This window comes from Panicum virgatum, chromosome 2K, assembly GCF_016808335.1.
Source record: "Panicum virgatum strain AP13 chromosome 2K, P.virgatum_v5, whole genome shotgun sequence".
NCBI lineage: Eukaryota > Viridiplantae > Streptophyta > Magnoliopsida > Poales > Poaceae > Panicum > Panicum virgatum.
In genome coordinates this window covers 57,665,160-57,680,598 of record NC_053137.1, presented here as the reverse complement: position 1 = coordinate 57,680,598, position 15,439 = coordinate 57,665,160, and the positions used below count along the sequence as shown (strand labels likewise).

General features: G+C 50.8%; 1 protein-coding gene across 1 annotated transcript; it reads right to left on the bottom strand.

Annotated features, from left to right (window-relative positions):
- Positions 1 to 2,405: 2,405 nt before the first annotated feature.
- Positions 2,406 to 14,529, bottom strand: LOC120689126 (mitotic checkpoint serine/threonine-protein kinase BUB1-like). Its single transcript, XM_039971464.1, has 14 exons — positions 14,189 to 14,529; positions 13,536 to 13,695; positions 13,283 to 13,440; positions 13,092 to 13,185; positions 5,163 to 5,267; positions 4,997 to 5,084; positions 4,703 to 4,806; positions 4,550 to 4,621; positions 4,375 to 4,464; positions 4,086 to 4,243; positions 3,388 to 3,442; positions 3,164 to 3,298; positions 2,943 to 3,064; positions 2,406 to 2,844 (listed from the first exon to the last, which is right to left on the bottom strand). Exons 1-14 carry the CDS (start codon positions 14,302 to 14,304, stop codon positions 2,655 to 2,657), a joined length of 1,647 nt encoding a protein of 548 aa, XP_039827398.1. The 5' UTR covers positions 14,305 to 14,529; the 3' UTR covers positions 2,406 to 2,654.
- Between the last annotated feature and the right edge of the window lie 910 nt (positions 14,530 to 15,439).

The following is a 15,439-nucleotide window of genomic DNA, read 5'->3' as shown; positions in this document are numbered from 1 at the left end:
CAAATAAGCTATGCTCGGTAGCAGTTATTTTGACCCAAAGTATTTTGTAAGGAGTCCATAGTAAGAACTGTGGCGGCGGTCATGAAAACTAGATAATGCAAGCAAGCAACTGCATTATCTTGCACGGCGCAGGCGGAGACGGCGACGGACGGGGCCCATGGGCCGCCCCCGACGTCAACGACAGATCGGTCCATGCGGGCGTGGAGTGCATGCATGCAGGTAGGTAGGATCGCAGCCTCGAAGGTGGCGAGCAGCGTCAGGGACTCATCCTCCTCCATCAGGGCCAGCGGCGCCCGCGCTCGTACGGGGCCCGGCCGGCATGCACATACCTACTCCGGCCGGGGTCCAGCCACGTGACGGCGAGCCACCGACCCCGACCGTCCTGGCAGGCAGGGGCCTCGCCACTAGGTCTCCGGGCGATCGGTCGGCCGGTCGACGACGGACGGGAGGCCCACGCCGGCTGGGGCGGTACGGCCGGCGCCGGGCCCCAACAGAGCGCGGCGGGCCGGCCCGGCTCGAAATTAAGAGAAGCAGGCAGAGCGGACAGGCTTGCATCGCGGCATCATTGGCAGCTGCTCTGCACTGCAGCGCCGAAGAAGAAGCGCTGTAGAGCTTGGACCCCAGCCATGGCTGGTGTGGTCGACGCCTGGTCTCGCCGTTGGCCGGCCGCACGACGCCGGCCGGTTTTACATTACCGGCCGGCTTACCGCGCGGTTACCGTGCTAGCCCTCCTACGGCACTACGGTGCACAGACGCCGCGGGGGGAGCTTAGCTAGAATCCAAGGCCGACTTTTTCTCCCTGGCGCCGATCGATGTGGGGCTGTTGCCCTCTACAGCCGGCCCTGTCGCTACATGCCTACAACTACAGCAGGGTGTTTGGCCTGTACCGGCGACACGCGTACAGGTCAACCCGGTAGGTCGGCGGTCTGATCTCGTACGTACGTGCCTGGTTCTCTCTCTCCTCTGCACCCCTGTTGCTCCATTGCAGCAGCAGCAGCAGCAGCAGCAGCAGGGAGCTTGGTGCATGGACGGACGGGTCTCGGCGCAAGTGAACTCGGACGGTAAGTCGGTAATCTGGTCAGGGGCAGTTTGGACCGTTTGAACACAGCACCGGTCGGTCAGCTTGGCAATCAGGCGATCGCCGCCGTGAGGATCCCTGTAATTTTTACTTTTCACCGCTCATTGTTACTAGGCTACTATGACCACACCGGTGAGGCGCTGGCCAGCTTCGTAATCATTCCTGGACCGAAAGTCTTGTATGTTTGCCAGCGATTTATAGCGATAGAAAAAAATTAGTGTGGGCGCGGAGTGGGCTGGGTGAGCCGAAGTTTGGAGGGCATCCAAACAGCAGCCGAATTGTTGTGTTGGCTCCGCATATGCACCTACCAAGACAATGCCATGTTTTATTTCAAAAAAAAAGACAATGCCCCGACGGACCCGGCCACCTTCGGCCCATCGCCGGTGAGGCACCTTGCGGTCCATGCATGCTACGGCCGGGCAGGGCACACCCATGTACTACAACTACAACATTGTTGGAATGTTGGTGTCACTCACATTACTACGTGTTACTATTACCATTAGTGACCAATAAGTGGCATTATTTGCTAATTATGCTCTAGAGTTTGCTTAGTTTCAACAACCAGTCGTCGTTGTCAGCTGACGACATCGATGGATGTATATGCTGTCGGCTCCGCCCCTCGATCGTCCACTGTAGAATTTCCACGATCATTCTGGTAGTGTCATCCGGTTACTGTCTCGGTGACGACACACGCCTATAACGACTACCGCACATTTTGCCAAAGGATAACTAGAAGAGAAGCATCGAGGCGTTCCCGGAGGCCCTGTCACTAATTTTCGTAAGCTTTGGTCGAGAATTTTCTCCGGTGACGGCATGGACATGGACTTGCGCGATTTTTGGACTGCCCCGCATCATCCAGGAAATACAGGCAACAGAGGCCTGCCCTGCACGTAATTCAAACCCTTTCTTCCAAACCTCTCCTCCTGAATCCTGATCGCGAAGGAGATAGAGTCCTGGCCACAGCCAAGAGCCAAAAGCCCAACCAACACCACGGCGTCAACGTAGTAGAGGCCTCTCGGCTCTCGCCGACCCGCCCAACGAGCCCACGACTCCACCCAACGAGCAAGAGGCAACACAGCCACACAGACACAACCCGGGAAAATGGCCGGCGGAAGAGCGCGTGGGCGTGATCTGGACGCGCACCCAGGCAAACGAGCCGGGCGAGCACGCCGCGCCGCCGGCAGGACGAGAGAGCGGAGCCCTGTTCGTCGTGGCCGTCGCTTGCTTGCCCGCGCCGGCCACGCCACGTCTTTCCGTGGTGGAACCGTCTCTTATCGACATGGGAAGCGTCGGCGCGAGCTCCAAGCGAGGCGATCCGTGGCTCGCCTGACTCGCAAGCTCGTTTGACTTTTGGGCGCTGTTGTTCCGATTTGATCAATGGTTATTACATACAAAACTTACCAAGCTGATAAAAATCAAAAGCTCCAAAAGCAGTCCCCTCAGTCAAACAGTCCTTAGGGTGACGTGACAGATTTCCCGTCCATACTAGTCGGAGATACAGTACACGGAGATCCCAGGCACCAGCGGTGCTCCGGAACAGGCAGGGAGCCGGGCGGACGCGATCGGCCGGCGCGCCTCAGGCCGAGCACAGGGAGGCCTTCTGCTTCGCCAGCATCTGGCTCAGCTTGCCGACGAGCTGCCGGCTGCTGCACATGTGCTCCCGGAACGACGCGCGCAGGCCCCGGAGCGCCGCCACGTCGCTGCCGTTGGAGGGCGCGTTCAGCAGCGTGGAGAACAGCTTCTTCCACAGCTCCACGTTCCAATACCTGCGACAACGGGAGTCTGGGGGTTACGCGTCTTCCTCGGTAACATCGTTCGCCGCGCGCGAGAGGCGAATGAAGAATTCGAAATGGTGGGGGCGCACCTCCTAAACGGCAGCTTTGGCTGGTACTCGTAGCCTCCCACTGCCCTGGGCACCTTCTCGACGCTCATGGCCACCCCGTGTAGCATCATGTGCGCGATGACGCAGAGGCCGTACGTGTCGACCTGCACGCACAACGGCAGAAGAGACCAGCGCGCTTGCATCAGGGAGCGTCACTCAGTCAGTGACTGTTCGAGCAGCAGAGGAAACCTCAGGCTCCTGACCTGATACGTCCAGTTCCTATTTTCTTGCATCTCGACGCAGCTGAATCCCGACGTTCCGCAGTCCCCGTGGAACACGGTGCCAGGGCGGAAAAGATTCATGTCAATGCCGCGGCCCCAGTCAACAAGGCAGAGCCCCTGGAACGCAGATTTCATAAAGCATCAGAAACCGGGCTCCAATGCCCTCTAAGCAAGTTGCCCAATGTATTTAGGATGGATATGCTTGCCTGATTCTGCACGTCTCTTGTTTCGCTTCTGAAGGTTTCTTCTGTGATATCCCCACTTCACGTACCAAGAGTACAAGAATGACAATGATTAGTAAACGGTTAGAAATAAGTTAATAAAAACGACTTGACCAAGGCTACATGTTGAACTGAAACATGGGGGGAAAGGTCAAGGACTGGGCTATAGACTTATTAAGAAAATTTTATTATGAATTACCTTAGATAAAAGGGATCAAAATCATGTTCCAAATAGAAAGCCTACTTGAACTACAGCAAACGATTAAGGTTTGTCCACCCATCAATTCAGCCGTTACGGCTAGCAAATGGAGCGATTACGAACTTTATGTTTTCTCTCATGGCCAAACAACTCAAATGTTCACACCAATACTTATCTTTCTTAGCTCGAATTAAGTCTAGCACCATACCTACCTGTAGTTGTAGGCATTGCATATGTTTGTGGGACTCATAACTATATGTTATCCTAACTTCCTAAGAATACAAGCACCGTGATATACCCAAAACAAGTCTCCAAGAACATGAATGGCAACAACAGGCCAACTGTACAGGTATTATGTTTGGGGATTTGCAGTTTGAAGCCTTAATACTAGAGGAAAGAAATGCATTTTGCATATTTCTTACCGAGTAAATGATATCACAGGAAAAGGGGGCACATAAAGTGGCAACAGCAATGATATGATTACCTTGGATAGCAAACGAGCATGTTGTCAGGTTTGAAATCACCATGGATTATGCCAACACTATGCAGTGTTTCCAGCATTCTCAGCATCTCAATGGTATAATACATGCATAAAACTTCATCCATATGCCGCTCAACTACTATGTGGGAGTTTATGACATCCTGCAGAAGGTTCAAGTTATATCTCATCACATCATTGCAAACATCAATTGTCTGTACTTACATATTCCCTAACATAGATAATCAAGTAGTTTTGATAGAGCTGATTTCTAAAGGACTTTTATTGTAATTACCAGAAGCGTTCCATATGGCAGGTAATCACAGACTAGCACGCTAACATCAGAGAAGATATGCACTTCATGCGCGTATCCAAAGCTTGGTCGCTGGAAGTAAAACATTTCATAGTATAAACATCATTATGGTATAATGGAAGAATGTCGAGGCTTATCTAAAACTAAAATTTTGTACCTCAACTTCAGGTATACGCATATCAAGTTGGCGATACATGTAAAATTCCCAAGGAAATGGGGGATTCTGAATCTGCAAGTGATGAATGACATTTAGCAGTGCAACAAACTATGAAAAGTCAAGTTTCACTAAGACAATTGAAACGTTGTTCACCTTCAGAGCAACAATTTCTTCTGCATTACCATCAACAGTGGCTTTGTATACTTTAGCAAAAGCACCAGTGCCAGTAGATCCTTTGATCTGATACTTTCTGCCACCTTGTTGCATTTGGTAATAACAACACAAATGAGCTTATTGAAACAAAAGAAGAGGATATATATATCTGTGAAATCTTAATTTATTCATTGCAACTTGGGAGTATCAATCATCAATTAGTCAAACTAGGAACATGGTTCAGAATGTATGACAACTTTGTGCAAGACTGAAACAAAATAATTTGAGTTATACCTAATTCAATGACCTTGTTTCTTAAAATATGCTGTGAAGAAGTTAAGGCCACCTTTCCGTAGTAGACCTTGTTACTCTTGTGATAGCCCTGTTAAGGATTTTTCAAACCCATGATGAGAGTTAAGTGATACATAGAAAAACTCCACATGCTAGTATGCGAACTTACAGCAAACGTCCTGAGGTCATCGTTAACTGTTTCCAGTAAAGTGTTCCTAGAAGATACAGACCACGGATCTACCACACTAGGTTCATTCTTCTGTTTTTTTGATGGCTGGAGACAAGAAACAAAAAACAGAGTGAAGAATAATCCACCAGGATGACAGGCATGAGGCAACTATATGCATGAAAATAATGCTATGTAAAAGAATGAACAATGATGAGAACTTTAAACAAAGAGTATGCGTAGTTAATAGAAAAGAATATAATAATATTTTGAATAAATTACTTCACAGGCTTGTGGAGTGCTATATCTTTACACAAAAAAACTCACATATCCCTTTTCCTTTTTTATACTCCATAACACTTGGTACACTAAATCTATGCAAATTAATTTCGTCTTACCATATAACAAAAATTTCTGTAGCAGATACTATTAAATTCATGATAGAACATATGAAGGATATGAATAAAAAGAAAAGTGCATTCTGAAATTCATTCGCAGTTATGACTAATCCAGAATCAACTGTATTTCTCACTCATAACATGATTACCAGTCTAAGCAATAAGAGATGTGCTCTTTTTCGTATAATCTTATTATACTGCAGGCCATAGGAATTGAAATGACAAGCTTCCAGCTAATTAACATGGATCTAGGTAAAACAGATATTATTGTTGTATTATATAAGCTAACGCATTGTTGACTGCCTGATAGGCCAGCAATTCATTAGCTCACTGAGGTGATAAAATTATCTAAGAATCTTCATGCAGACCAAGATAACTAAAAAATGAACTGCCCTGTTTATAAACTCCACAAAATATCCCACATTGGTTTCTGTTTCTCACCCTGTAGTTAACGTTACTAGGAAGTCTAAGGTCTAAGCTACCTTGCACAGTGATAGTATAGAAGCAGAATGCTTCCTCGATTGCTAGCCCAAAGGGGCATATATAAACTGGTACAAGTCGGTAGACTTACTACTTGCCTGAAGTGGTAAAATCTATTTTGACTACTGTTACTTCTGCTGTGTACAGCAGATATACTTACTAGTTAAGGAAACTACATGTCACTGCTGATCTCATATACTAATATAGGTCATGGGTGACATCACAGGATTACATGTGCAGCTTATACAATGCTGCTAGCTTAGGAGAGTGCCTTAAGCTAAGACTTAATCATCAATCACCCCCTAAGTCTTGGCTTCTTCTAGTTTTGCAATCTTGGTCATGCCAATTTTGCTGCGCAGCTCTTCAAATTGGATCCTTCCCAATGCCTTGGTTAGGATGTCAGCTAGCTGATCTTTAGTGTTGATGTAGCTCACCCTTGTCTTCCCTTGATCAACACAGTTCCTGATGAAGTGGTATCTTGTGTCGATGTGTTTGCTGCGCTCATGGAAGACAGGATTCTTGCACAACTTGATTGCTGCTTTGTTGTCCATCCTTAGCTCAAAGGGAGCAGGTTCTTCATCTTGGAGCTCCCCGAGCAGCCTTGACAGCCAAATGCCTTGGCAGGCAGCAGATGTGGCTGCAATGTACTCTGCCTCACATGAGGAGAGTGCCACAACTCGCTGTTTCAGCGAGTACCAGCTGATAGGACAGCTGCCGAGGAAGAAGATGCAGCCACTCGTGCTCTTGCGAGTGTTAATGTCACCAGCCATATCACTATCAGTGTAGCCGACCAGCTTCATGTTCTTCTTTTCTTCTTCCTCCTTGTACTGGAGCCCATAGGACAGAGTTCCTGCTAGGTAGCGCAGAATTCGCTTTACAGCAGCAAGGTGCTCTGCTGTTGGGGCTTCCATGAAGCGACTGAAATAGCCCACAGCAAAGCTGATGTCAGGTCGAGTGTGTGTGAGGTAGCGCAGGCTCACCACAATGCTTCTATACAAGGTTGCATCTGCTGCAGGTGCTAAGCTAACCTTGCTCAGCTTGAACCGTGGCTCCATGGGCACTATGCAGGGATTGCAGCCTTGCATTCCACCAGCAGTGAGGATCTTGGCAGCATAGGCAGACTGAGATAGTGTGATCTTGTCCTTCTCCTGTTTCACTTCAATGCCAAGGTAGAAGGTGTCGGGTACCACAATTAGGGACACCCTAATCGGGGTACTAAGATCACCCTAAAAAACACAAACACATGTTAGGCGACTGAGCCGACGAAGGCCCACGGCCTCTTTCCAATCTGGAAGAAAGGAAAGAACTCAAAGAAGCCCAGCATGCAGCCCATCTGCGACCCCCTCGGACCCGCGGGGCGATCTCCGCCTCGCTCGAGGGCTCCCATCAGGACCCTCGACTGCGCCCCGCATCTCCGCCTCGCTCGAGGGTAGCGAATCTACCCTCGAGCGGGCAAAACATCTCCGCCTCGCTCGAGGCCACCCCTCGACAAAGAAGACAAACGTCCCTGCCGCTCACCCGCTCGTCGTACGGAGGCATTGAATGCCAACCACTCCTCCACAGCGCCCAGGACAGACGGCGTCAGGCCGCCATTCCCCACAGTGGCTGTGACCGGAGTCCCGTCCGCCAACTCCGGCCACTGCTTCGCTATCCCGGACGCTATGGCGGCACTGGGTACCTGCGACGCGGGACGAGACGTGCTCGGCACAGTTTCCGTTACTATTCTGCCAACTCCGGCTGACCGAACTCCACCTCACCACACGTATGGCCCCGGACCCGCCCCCTGCTCGGGAAGGGGTCCGGCGTGCCACGTGCCCCTCAAGGAGGGACGCTCAGCACTCGCAGCCGGAGTCCCGGACCTCCCCCTCGAGGGGTCCGGGATCTCCACGTGACCCCCGGATCTCCTTAGTGCACACGCCAGCACTACGTCCAGAGGGGTCCGGGACAGCCGCGTGCCCCGCTACCGTTGGTGCACGCAAGACCCTGACCTGCAAGGCCCACGGAGCGCCACCACGCCACATCTGGAGGACTGTACACCCCACAGCGACGACCACGCCGCCTGCCGGGGCTGGCAGGACGCCGGCGCGATCTCTGCAAGACCAAGGACGATATCTAGGACGACTGCCACGCCCGACGCCATGCCCCACAGTGTACTTCCAACAGTATTCGACCACTGCACCCCCGCGATTCGGGGGAAAACGACGACTTCCACGATCCCCTGCTCATGTGCACTGCCCCTCCTTGTGACTATAAAAGGAGGAGACGGGCTTCCTTTAAGGGGGATCATCACCTGGGACGTCGCAATCATCATCACGCGAACACGACGCTCAGCACTCGATATTGGCACTCGCCTCAATCGACTTCTCCTCTAGCAGAGACCTGGGAGCTTTCCTCCCTCTCTCGCCACGCCTGTATCCCCCTACTATAGGCACCACCGGTGCAAGATAATACAGTGCCCTCGCACACCCCCTTGCTGGACGTACGGCCCCGTGGCCGGAACCAGGATAAACCCGTGCGTTACTGTGTTGCCTCTTGCATAAACATCTGGGACGAGGAAACACGCAGCATTTACTAGTTGGGATCCGGACCGCCGGGTCAGGACACCGATAGAAGGAGAGCAGTCCCAAGTCACTCATCTTGAATTTTGCCTTCATCTCTGCCTTGAATCTTTCAATCTCCTTTGGATTACTGCCGGTAACGATGAGATCATCCACATAGACCCCAATTAGGAGCCTTTGATCTCTGCAGCCACGTGTGTATATGCCATGTTCAGTGGCACACTGCTTGAAACCGAGTTCCAGCAGGCTGGCATCAAGTTTGATGTTCCATGCGCGTGGTGCTTGGCGTAGGCCATGCAGGGCCTTGTCCAGCCGGTAGACAAGGTGTTGCTTGCCTTTGATGGTGAAGCCCGGCGGCTGCTCGACGTAGACCTCTTCTCGGAGCTCGCCATTGAGGAAAGCCGACTTGATGTCGAGGTGGTGGAGTGACCAGCCGGCGTGTGCAGCTGTAGCGACCAAGAGCCGAACAGACTCAAGTCGGGCTACCGGCGCAAACACTTCATCAAAGTCAATGCCGGCGCGCTGCACATATCCCTTGGCGACGAGCCGGGCCTTGTGGCAAACAATGTTGCCAGCAGCGTCCTTCTTCACCTTGTAAACCCACCGGTGCCCAATTGGCCGATGTCCTGGTGGGAGTTCAACAAGCCGCCATGTCTTGTTCTCCTCGACTGCCCTGATTTCTTCATTCATTGCTTGCTGCCACTCCAACTTCTTCTCTGCTTCAGCAAAAGATGCAGGTTCCAGTGATGAAACCATGTGTAGCTCACCTTCAGCCAGCTCACGCTCCGCCATGCCGGGCAGTGGTGCGTCATCGCCGAGGACATTGTCCAGGCGGCGGAAGCGCACAGGCGTGTCGCTGTGCTCTACATCAAGCTGGTCTTCAGCATCAGGTGGTGGTGTGGCGAATTCCACCGGAGCTTGTTCTGCAGTAGGTGCTGCAGATGGCGCTGGTGGTGGTGTATGAGCTGTTTGCTCTGCACCCCCATCAGTTGGAGTCGGTGATGCTGCTGCTATTGGTGTTGGAGCAGCAGGTGCTGGAGCATTATACAGCATGGTGGTTGACTCGACGGTGAACTCCTGGGTCCGCCACTCGCCATTTGCTGATTCTTCCACCTTGCTCCAGTCCCAGCCCCTTTTCTCGTCGAACACCACGTCTCTCATGATGTGGACGCGCTGGGACACAGGGTCAAACACCCTGTATGCCTTGGTTCCAGCTTCATAGCCGATGAAGACAACGACAGTGCTGCGATCTTCTAGCTTGGACTGATGAGGCCGCGTCTTCTTCATGAACGCCAAGCACCCGAAGGTGCGGAGAAAGCTTACGGCCGGCTTCTTGCCGTACTATGCCTCATATGGCGTTTTGCCATTGAGCGCCTTGGTTGGCGCCCGATTCAAGAGGAACACGGTTGTTGACACAGCCTCTCCCCAAAACTTGGCGGGCATGTTGCGTTGCTTGAGCAGGTTGCGTGCCGTCGCCATGACGATCTGATTGCGCCGCTCCACAACGCCATTCTGCTGCGGCGAGTATGGCGCCGAGTGATGGCGTTGTACCCCCTTCGCCGCGCAGTAATCACCGAACTCGAGGGAGGTGAACTCCCCACCATAGTCAGTGCGTAGGACCTTCAATTTCCTCCCGCTTTCAAGTTCTGCTGCAGCCCGGAACCTTTTTATGGCTGCTGGTGCGTCGCTCTTCGCTTCCAGTAGAAGCAGCCACATGAAACGGCTATAATCGTCGACCAGCAACAAGAAATGCTTCTTGCCGCCGGGAGTTGCAGGCGTGACGGGGCCACAGATGTCGCCATGAACCAAGTCGAGGGCGTGCTCAGCGCGGAACTTCGCCTGAGCAGGGAATGGCGTCCGCTTCTGCTTGGTGAGGACGCAAGTGTCGCAGAACTAATTTGCGTGCTCGATCGCTGGCAGGCCGTAGACCATCTGCTTCTTCGCCAACTGCTGCAGGGCGTTGAAGTTGATGTGGCCAAAGCGTTCGTGCCACTTCCAGGCATTGTCGTTGGCGCGGGCAGCAAGGGATAGAGGCCTGTCGATGTCGAGGTGCAGGGTGTAGAGCCGATTGCAGCCCCGCTCGATACTGGCCAGTAGCCGCTGATGCAGATCTCAAATGCGCATGACCCCACGCTTGATCTCCACCGTGGCATCACTCTCATCAAGCTGCCCAACACTGATGAGGTTGCTCTTCAGGCGCGGGATGAAGTGGACGCCTGTTAGAGCTTGCTGCTCGCCGCTAGAGGTGGATGAAGCTCGGAGAAGACATCTCGCCGGCCGGTCATGTGGTTCGTTGCACCGGTATCAAGGTACCACTTATCAGCATGGCGGTCGCCATCAGAGTTGAGGTGGAGTTGGGCGCGTGGCTCCTCCAGATGGACTTCAAACAGAGTAGGTGTGCTCTGTTTTGGCGAAGTAGAGCCCCCTTTCTTTGGTCTGGAACAGCAGAGCAAAGTGCTCTGTTTTGGTGAAGCAACATCTCCCTCCTCTGTTCTAGAACAGCACAACAAAGTGCTCTGTTCCAGCGGTGCGCAGACCTCCGCCATGAGCAGCGCTGGGCCATCGTCTTCCTCTTCGGCAAGATTGGCCCGTTCCCTGCAAGGCTTGCGGCAATCCTTGGCCTAATGGCCGTATTTGCCGCAGTTGAGGCACCGATAGGACTGCCTCTGATCGCGAGGTGGATCGCGAGAGGAATCACAGCGGGGCGCCCTGTTTCCTCCTGAGCCACCTTGCTTCTTTTGCTTGCGTGGCGGTCGGTGATGGCCGGTGTGGCTGGTCCTGCAGCCTCCAGCAAAAGTCCCCTCGCCGGAGTAGCGTTCCTTCCAGCGTGCCTCCCACTGCTCCTCGGTGAGGTACAGCTTGCCTCCCGCTTGGGGTTGTTCCACCGAGGAAGAGGTCGCTGCAGGGCGCTCGTCCACCATCTTCAAGCGCCCGGTCACCTCCTCAATGGTGAGTGTGTCAGTGTCAAGTAGCGTCATGATAGACAGGGCTATCTGCGCATACTTGTCTGGAACCACTCGAAGTAGCTTCTCGACGGCGTTCTGCTCCGAGACTTGCTCACCATAAATGGAGAGCGAGCTCATCATCCCGGAGAGGCGTAGGGCGAAGTCGTCAACCTGCTCGCCGTCGTGGAAGGAGAGCAGTTCCCAGTCGCGGCGGAGGCGCTGTAGGGTCATCTTCCTTGCACGGTCAGAGCCAACATGGATTGACTTGATCGCCTCCCAAGCTTCCTTCGCTGTGTGCTTGCTGGCGAGCGGGAGGATCATCTCCGCTGGCACAGCAGAGAGGATGGCATCTACCGCCATCCGGTCTTCCTGCCGATCAGCATCACCATGCTCCACTGCATCCCATAACCCTCTGGCCTCCAGCTTCACCCGCATCAAGAGGCTCCAGTCCTCATAGTTTGTGCGAGTGAGCTGCGGGTAAGGGGTGCTGCTGACTTCCTTCACGACGCGCTGGACAACCACCTCTCTGGTCTGTCTCTGCGTTCTGCCACGCCGGTGTGGTGGAGAAGGGGAACGGCGGCGATAGGTGCGGAGCCGGGCATCGCCTGGAGCTGAAGACATGGCGCCTCACTCTCTCAGCAGCAAGACAGAGAAGAAAGCAACACGGCAAGGAGCACAGGTCTCTCAGAATTTTTTTTTAGCTCTGGTGCCAAATGATAGTATAGAAGCAGAATGCTTCCTCGATTGCTAGCCCAAAGGGGCATATATAAACTGGTACAAGTCGGTAGACTTACTACTTGCCTGAAGTGGTAAAATCTATTTTGACTACTGCTACTTCTGTTGTGTACAGCAGATATACTTACTAGTTAAGGAAACTACATGTCACTGCTGATCTCCTATACTAATATAGGTCATGGGTGACATCACAGGATTACATGTGCAGCTTATACAATGCTGCTATCTTAGGAGAGTGCCTTAAGCTAAGACTTACTCATCACACAGGAGCAAAAGACTCTACATGTGTATATACCACATATCTGTAAAATCAAGTACAATTCAAATAAAACGAAAAGTAGTTGAAAGACCATATTATCTCTTCTCTGTAGTACAAAATTCACATGAACCCTGCAGAGAAATTAAAGCAAGTTTTTCACAGTAGCAAGCTAGTCCAGTTTCTGGTCATACAAATCTATTGATAGACTTTGAAGTAATGTATGGGCATGATTTAAAATAGACAATGTGGAATTTTCCGATTGGACAGCAGTTAAGAACATTTGCTGGAGAGTGCTGAGAACTCCAGTGACAATACAGAACTGACAGTCTAATGACCATAGGTCAAATGGCACAGTGCAACCATGAGATCCTGATATGAAGGTTGCAATTCAATACAGAGTCCATGAGCTATTTGAAATAGGCAACATACCCATGAGCTATTTTCGATGGTCAACATACTCATGGATGCAAACAATATGGAATATTGAAAGGTTTGATGAATACGAAAGTGTGGTGCTCAACATGCAGGATAAAAACAACTAAATCACATCATCATACCTGTGCATCCACGTCTGCCTCTTCTACAAAATTCTCCAGATGTTTCAGAAATGTCAAGTGTGTTTTCTGCAAATGGTCGAGGGGCTCCGCTTTCCTAGTTAAGCCACAAAAAATAATTTACCATCACATCGACATGAGAACATCAGGCTGTATCTTCTCAGAAAGAAGTGAACTTCGAGTGGAATACTAACCTGGAGATACCAATCGCATACACCTTGTCAGCCTCCTGCAGTTTCCCTTCAGCACATAGATACAATGCATATGATTCATAGAGCAGTGCATGCTCCAAGAACATTCGTTTCTCTTCCAGCTGCTTGTAAACCTTGGGGAAGGCATCAGTTGCATCTGCCTAAACAGCATGAATCACAAAAGACCCTGGAGAAAATAAGCAATAGAACAACCAGTAACCCTGAAGGAATGAGGTCAGAGTTGGTAAAAATTTACATAGAGAATCCAGATCTTCAGGAGGCGTGGATCAGTGGAGTACTGGTACTCATCCCCATATTTTCTAATGCATTCGGTCAAGTAACACTTGAGCTGGTCTAAGGCTGATGGGTCACACTGTGGCCCTGTCCCAAGCTCATCCATCGCCCTGCTGATAGACCTGAACACAAACCCAGAAACCAACCTAAGCAAACCAAGGACATTTATAGAAGCTCATGCCAACAGGGAAGCACATCACGCTGATAAGTGATAATCTTATAAGATGTGCGTGATTCATAACTACGAACAATCAACAAAAACAACAAAGCGTGGCAAAATCGGAGCTGAAATCAAGCTATCACACCATTGCAGCCTCGAGTCCGGAGTCGCCATAGTTGTGCATCCCAGTTCAATCCCACATCATACGCATGAGCAACCACAGGCGGAACCGCGGAGCCAGACCGCGCAAGCTAAATCACACGCCCAAACTACTACCCCCGAAACTGAACACGCTTAAGTAGTCAACGGCGGACCCTCAGATACAAGCACACGCGCCCGTTCGGCGGAATCTCTCACTGAAACACTCTGAGGAAGCAAACTTCCACACGGATTCGCACAAACACTAAGCGAAATCCAAGTGACTGAGGCAGGTATCGAGGGGGATTCGGGAGAACCTGAGGTACGGGAGAATGGGGTCGGAGGGCGGCGAGGCCTCCTCCCGCGGAACCCTAGGAGAGGACATCTGGAGCGGGCTGGAGGTGACCCCCGGCGTGCGGTCCAGAATCACCATGGCCGGCGACGGAGAGCCTCTGGATCGAACCCTGCAGCGATCGCCGCACGCGAGACGAGACGGCTACGAGCGGCTCTCCGTTCCTCTCTCACGCGTGAGTCAAACGAAGCTGGGGGAACGGCGAGAGTGGAGATGACCGGAAGAGAAGATGGTTGGCAGCTCGGCAAGAAGGGGAAATTTTGAACCGCCCTGGCCGTTGCCCTTTTTTTTTTTGAGGGACTTGCCCTTTTTTGAGAGAGAGAGAGAGCCCCGGCCCGCCCCTTGCTGTGGGCGCGAGCCTGAGGCGTCCCTAGTTGGGCCATTTGTCGGTTGATCTGCGCTTCCATTGGCTGGAAGTGTAGTGGGCTATTATCTTTCTTCCCTCGTAAGAGACTTTTTTTAATTTTTATATTATTTAATTTTTTATTTTTCAAAAATATATGCCGCAAATTTTTTTTTTTTCAGATCTGGCCTCCTGTCGCCAGTTCAACTGGCGGCAAGGACATACCGCCGGATGAACTGGCGATAACACCAGTTCATATAAATTAGTTATGATTTTTTAAAAATAAACTGCCCAGGTCAAAAGAAAATTGTAGATCTCGATGCGATCTACGACTTTGTAGTTCAAAATTTTTTCATTTGGAGTCATCTTGGTGCTCAAATAATCGACACAAATTTTAGATCTAAAATTTAAATTTTGGTCTCAACACTGGACAACACACCTTCAAAAAATCATAATTAATTTATATGAACTCGTATGGAGATAAACTTTATATAGAAATTATAGAAATCAACAAGATCTACAACTTTGTAGTTTAAAATTATTTCATTTGAAGCCATCTTGGTGCTCAAATAATTGTCACAAGTTTCAGATCCAAAATTAAATGTTAGATCTGGAGCATTTATCGATTATTTGAGCACCAAGATGGCTCCAAATGAAAAAAGTTTGAACTACAAAGTTGTAGATCTCGTCGAGATCTATAATTTTCATTTAAAGTTTATCACCATCCGAGTTTATATATATTAGTTATGTTTTTTTGAAAATGACCTGCCCAGGTCAAAAAAATTCTGCCGGATGAACCGGCGATAGGGTATTGTAGCGATATCGCCGGTTCATCCGGCGGTATGTCCTTACCGCCAGTTAAACTGGCGACAG

Bases quoted from the DNA above. Each gene is read 5' to 3' on its own strand.
- LOC120689126 (XM_039971464.1), bottom strand. From the start codon at position 14,304: ATGGTGATTCTGGACCGCACGCCGGGGGTCACCTCCAGCCCGCTCCAG. The intron at 13,186-13,282 runs GTTAGTATTCCA...TGGCTTAACTAG, and splicing joins TATGCGATTGGTATCTCCAG to GAAAGCGGAGCCCCTCGACC. The intron at 3,299-3,387 runs GCAAGCATATCC...TCTGCGTTCCAG, and splicing joins CAAGAGACGTGCAGAATCAG to GGGCTCTGCCTTGTTGACTG.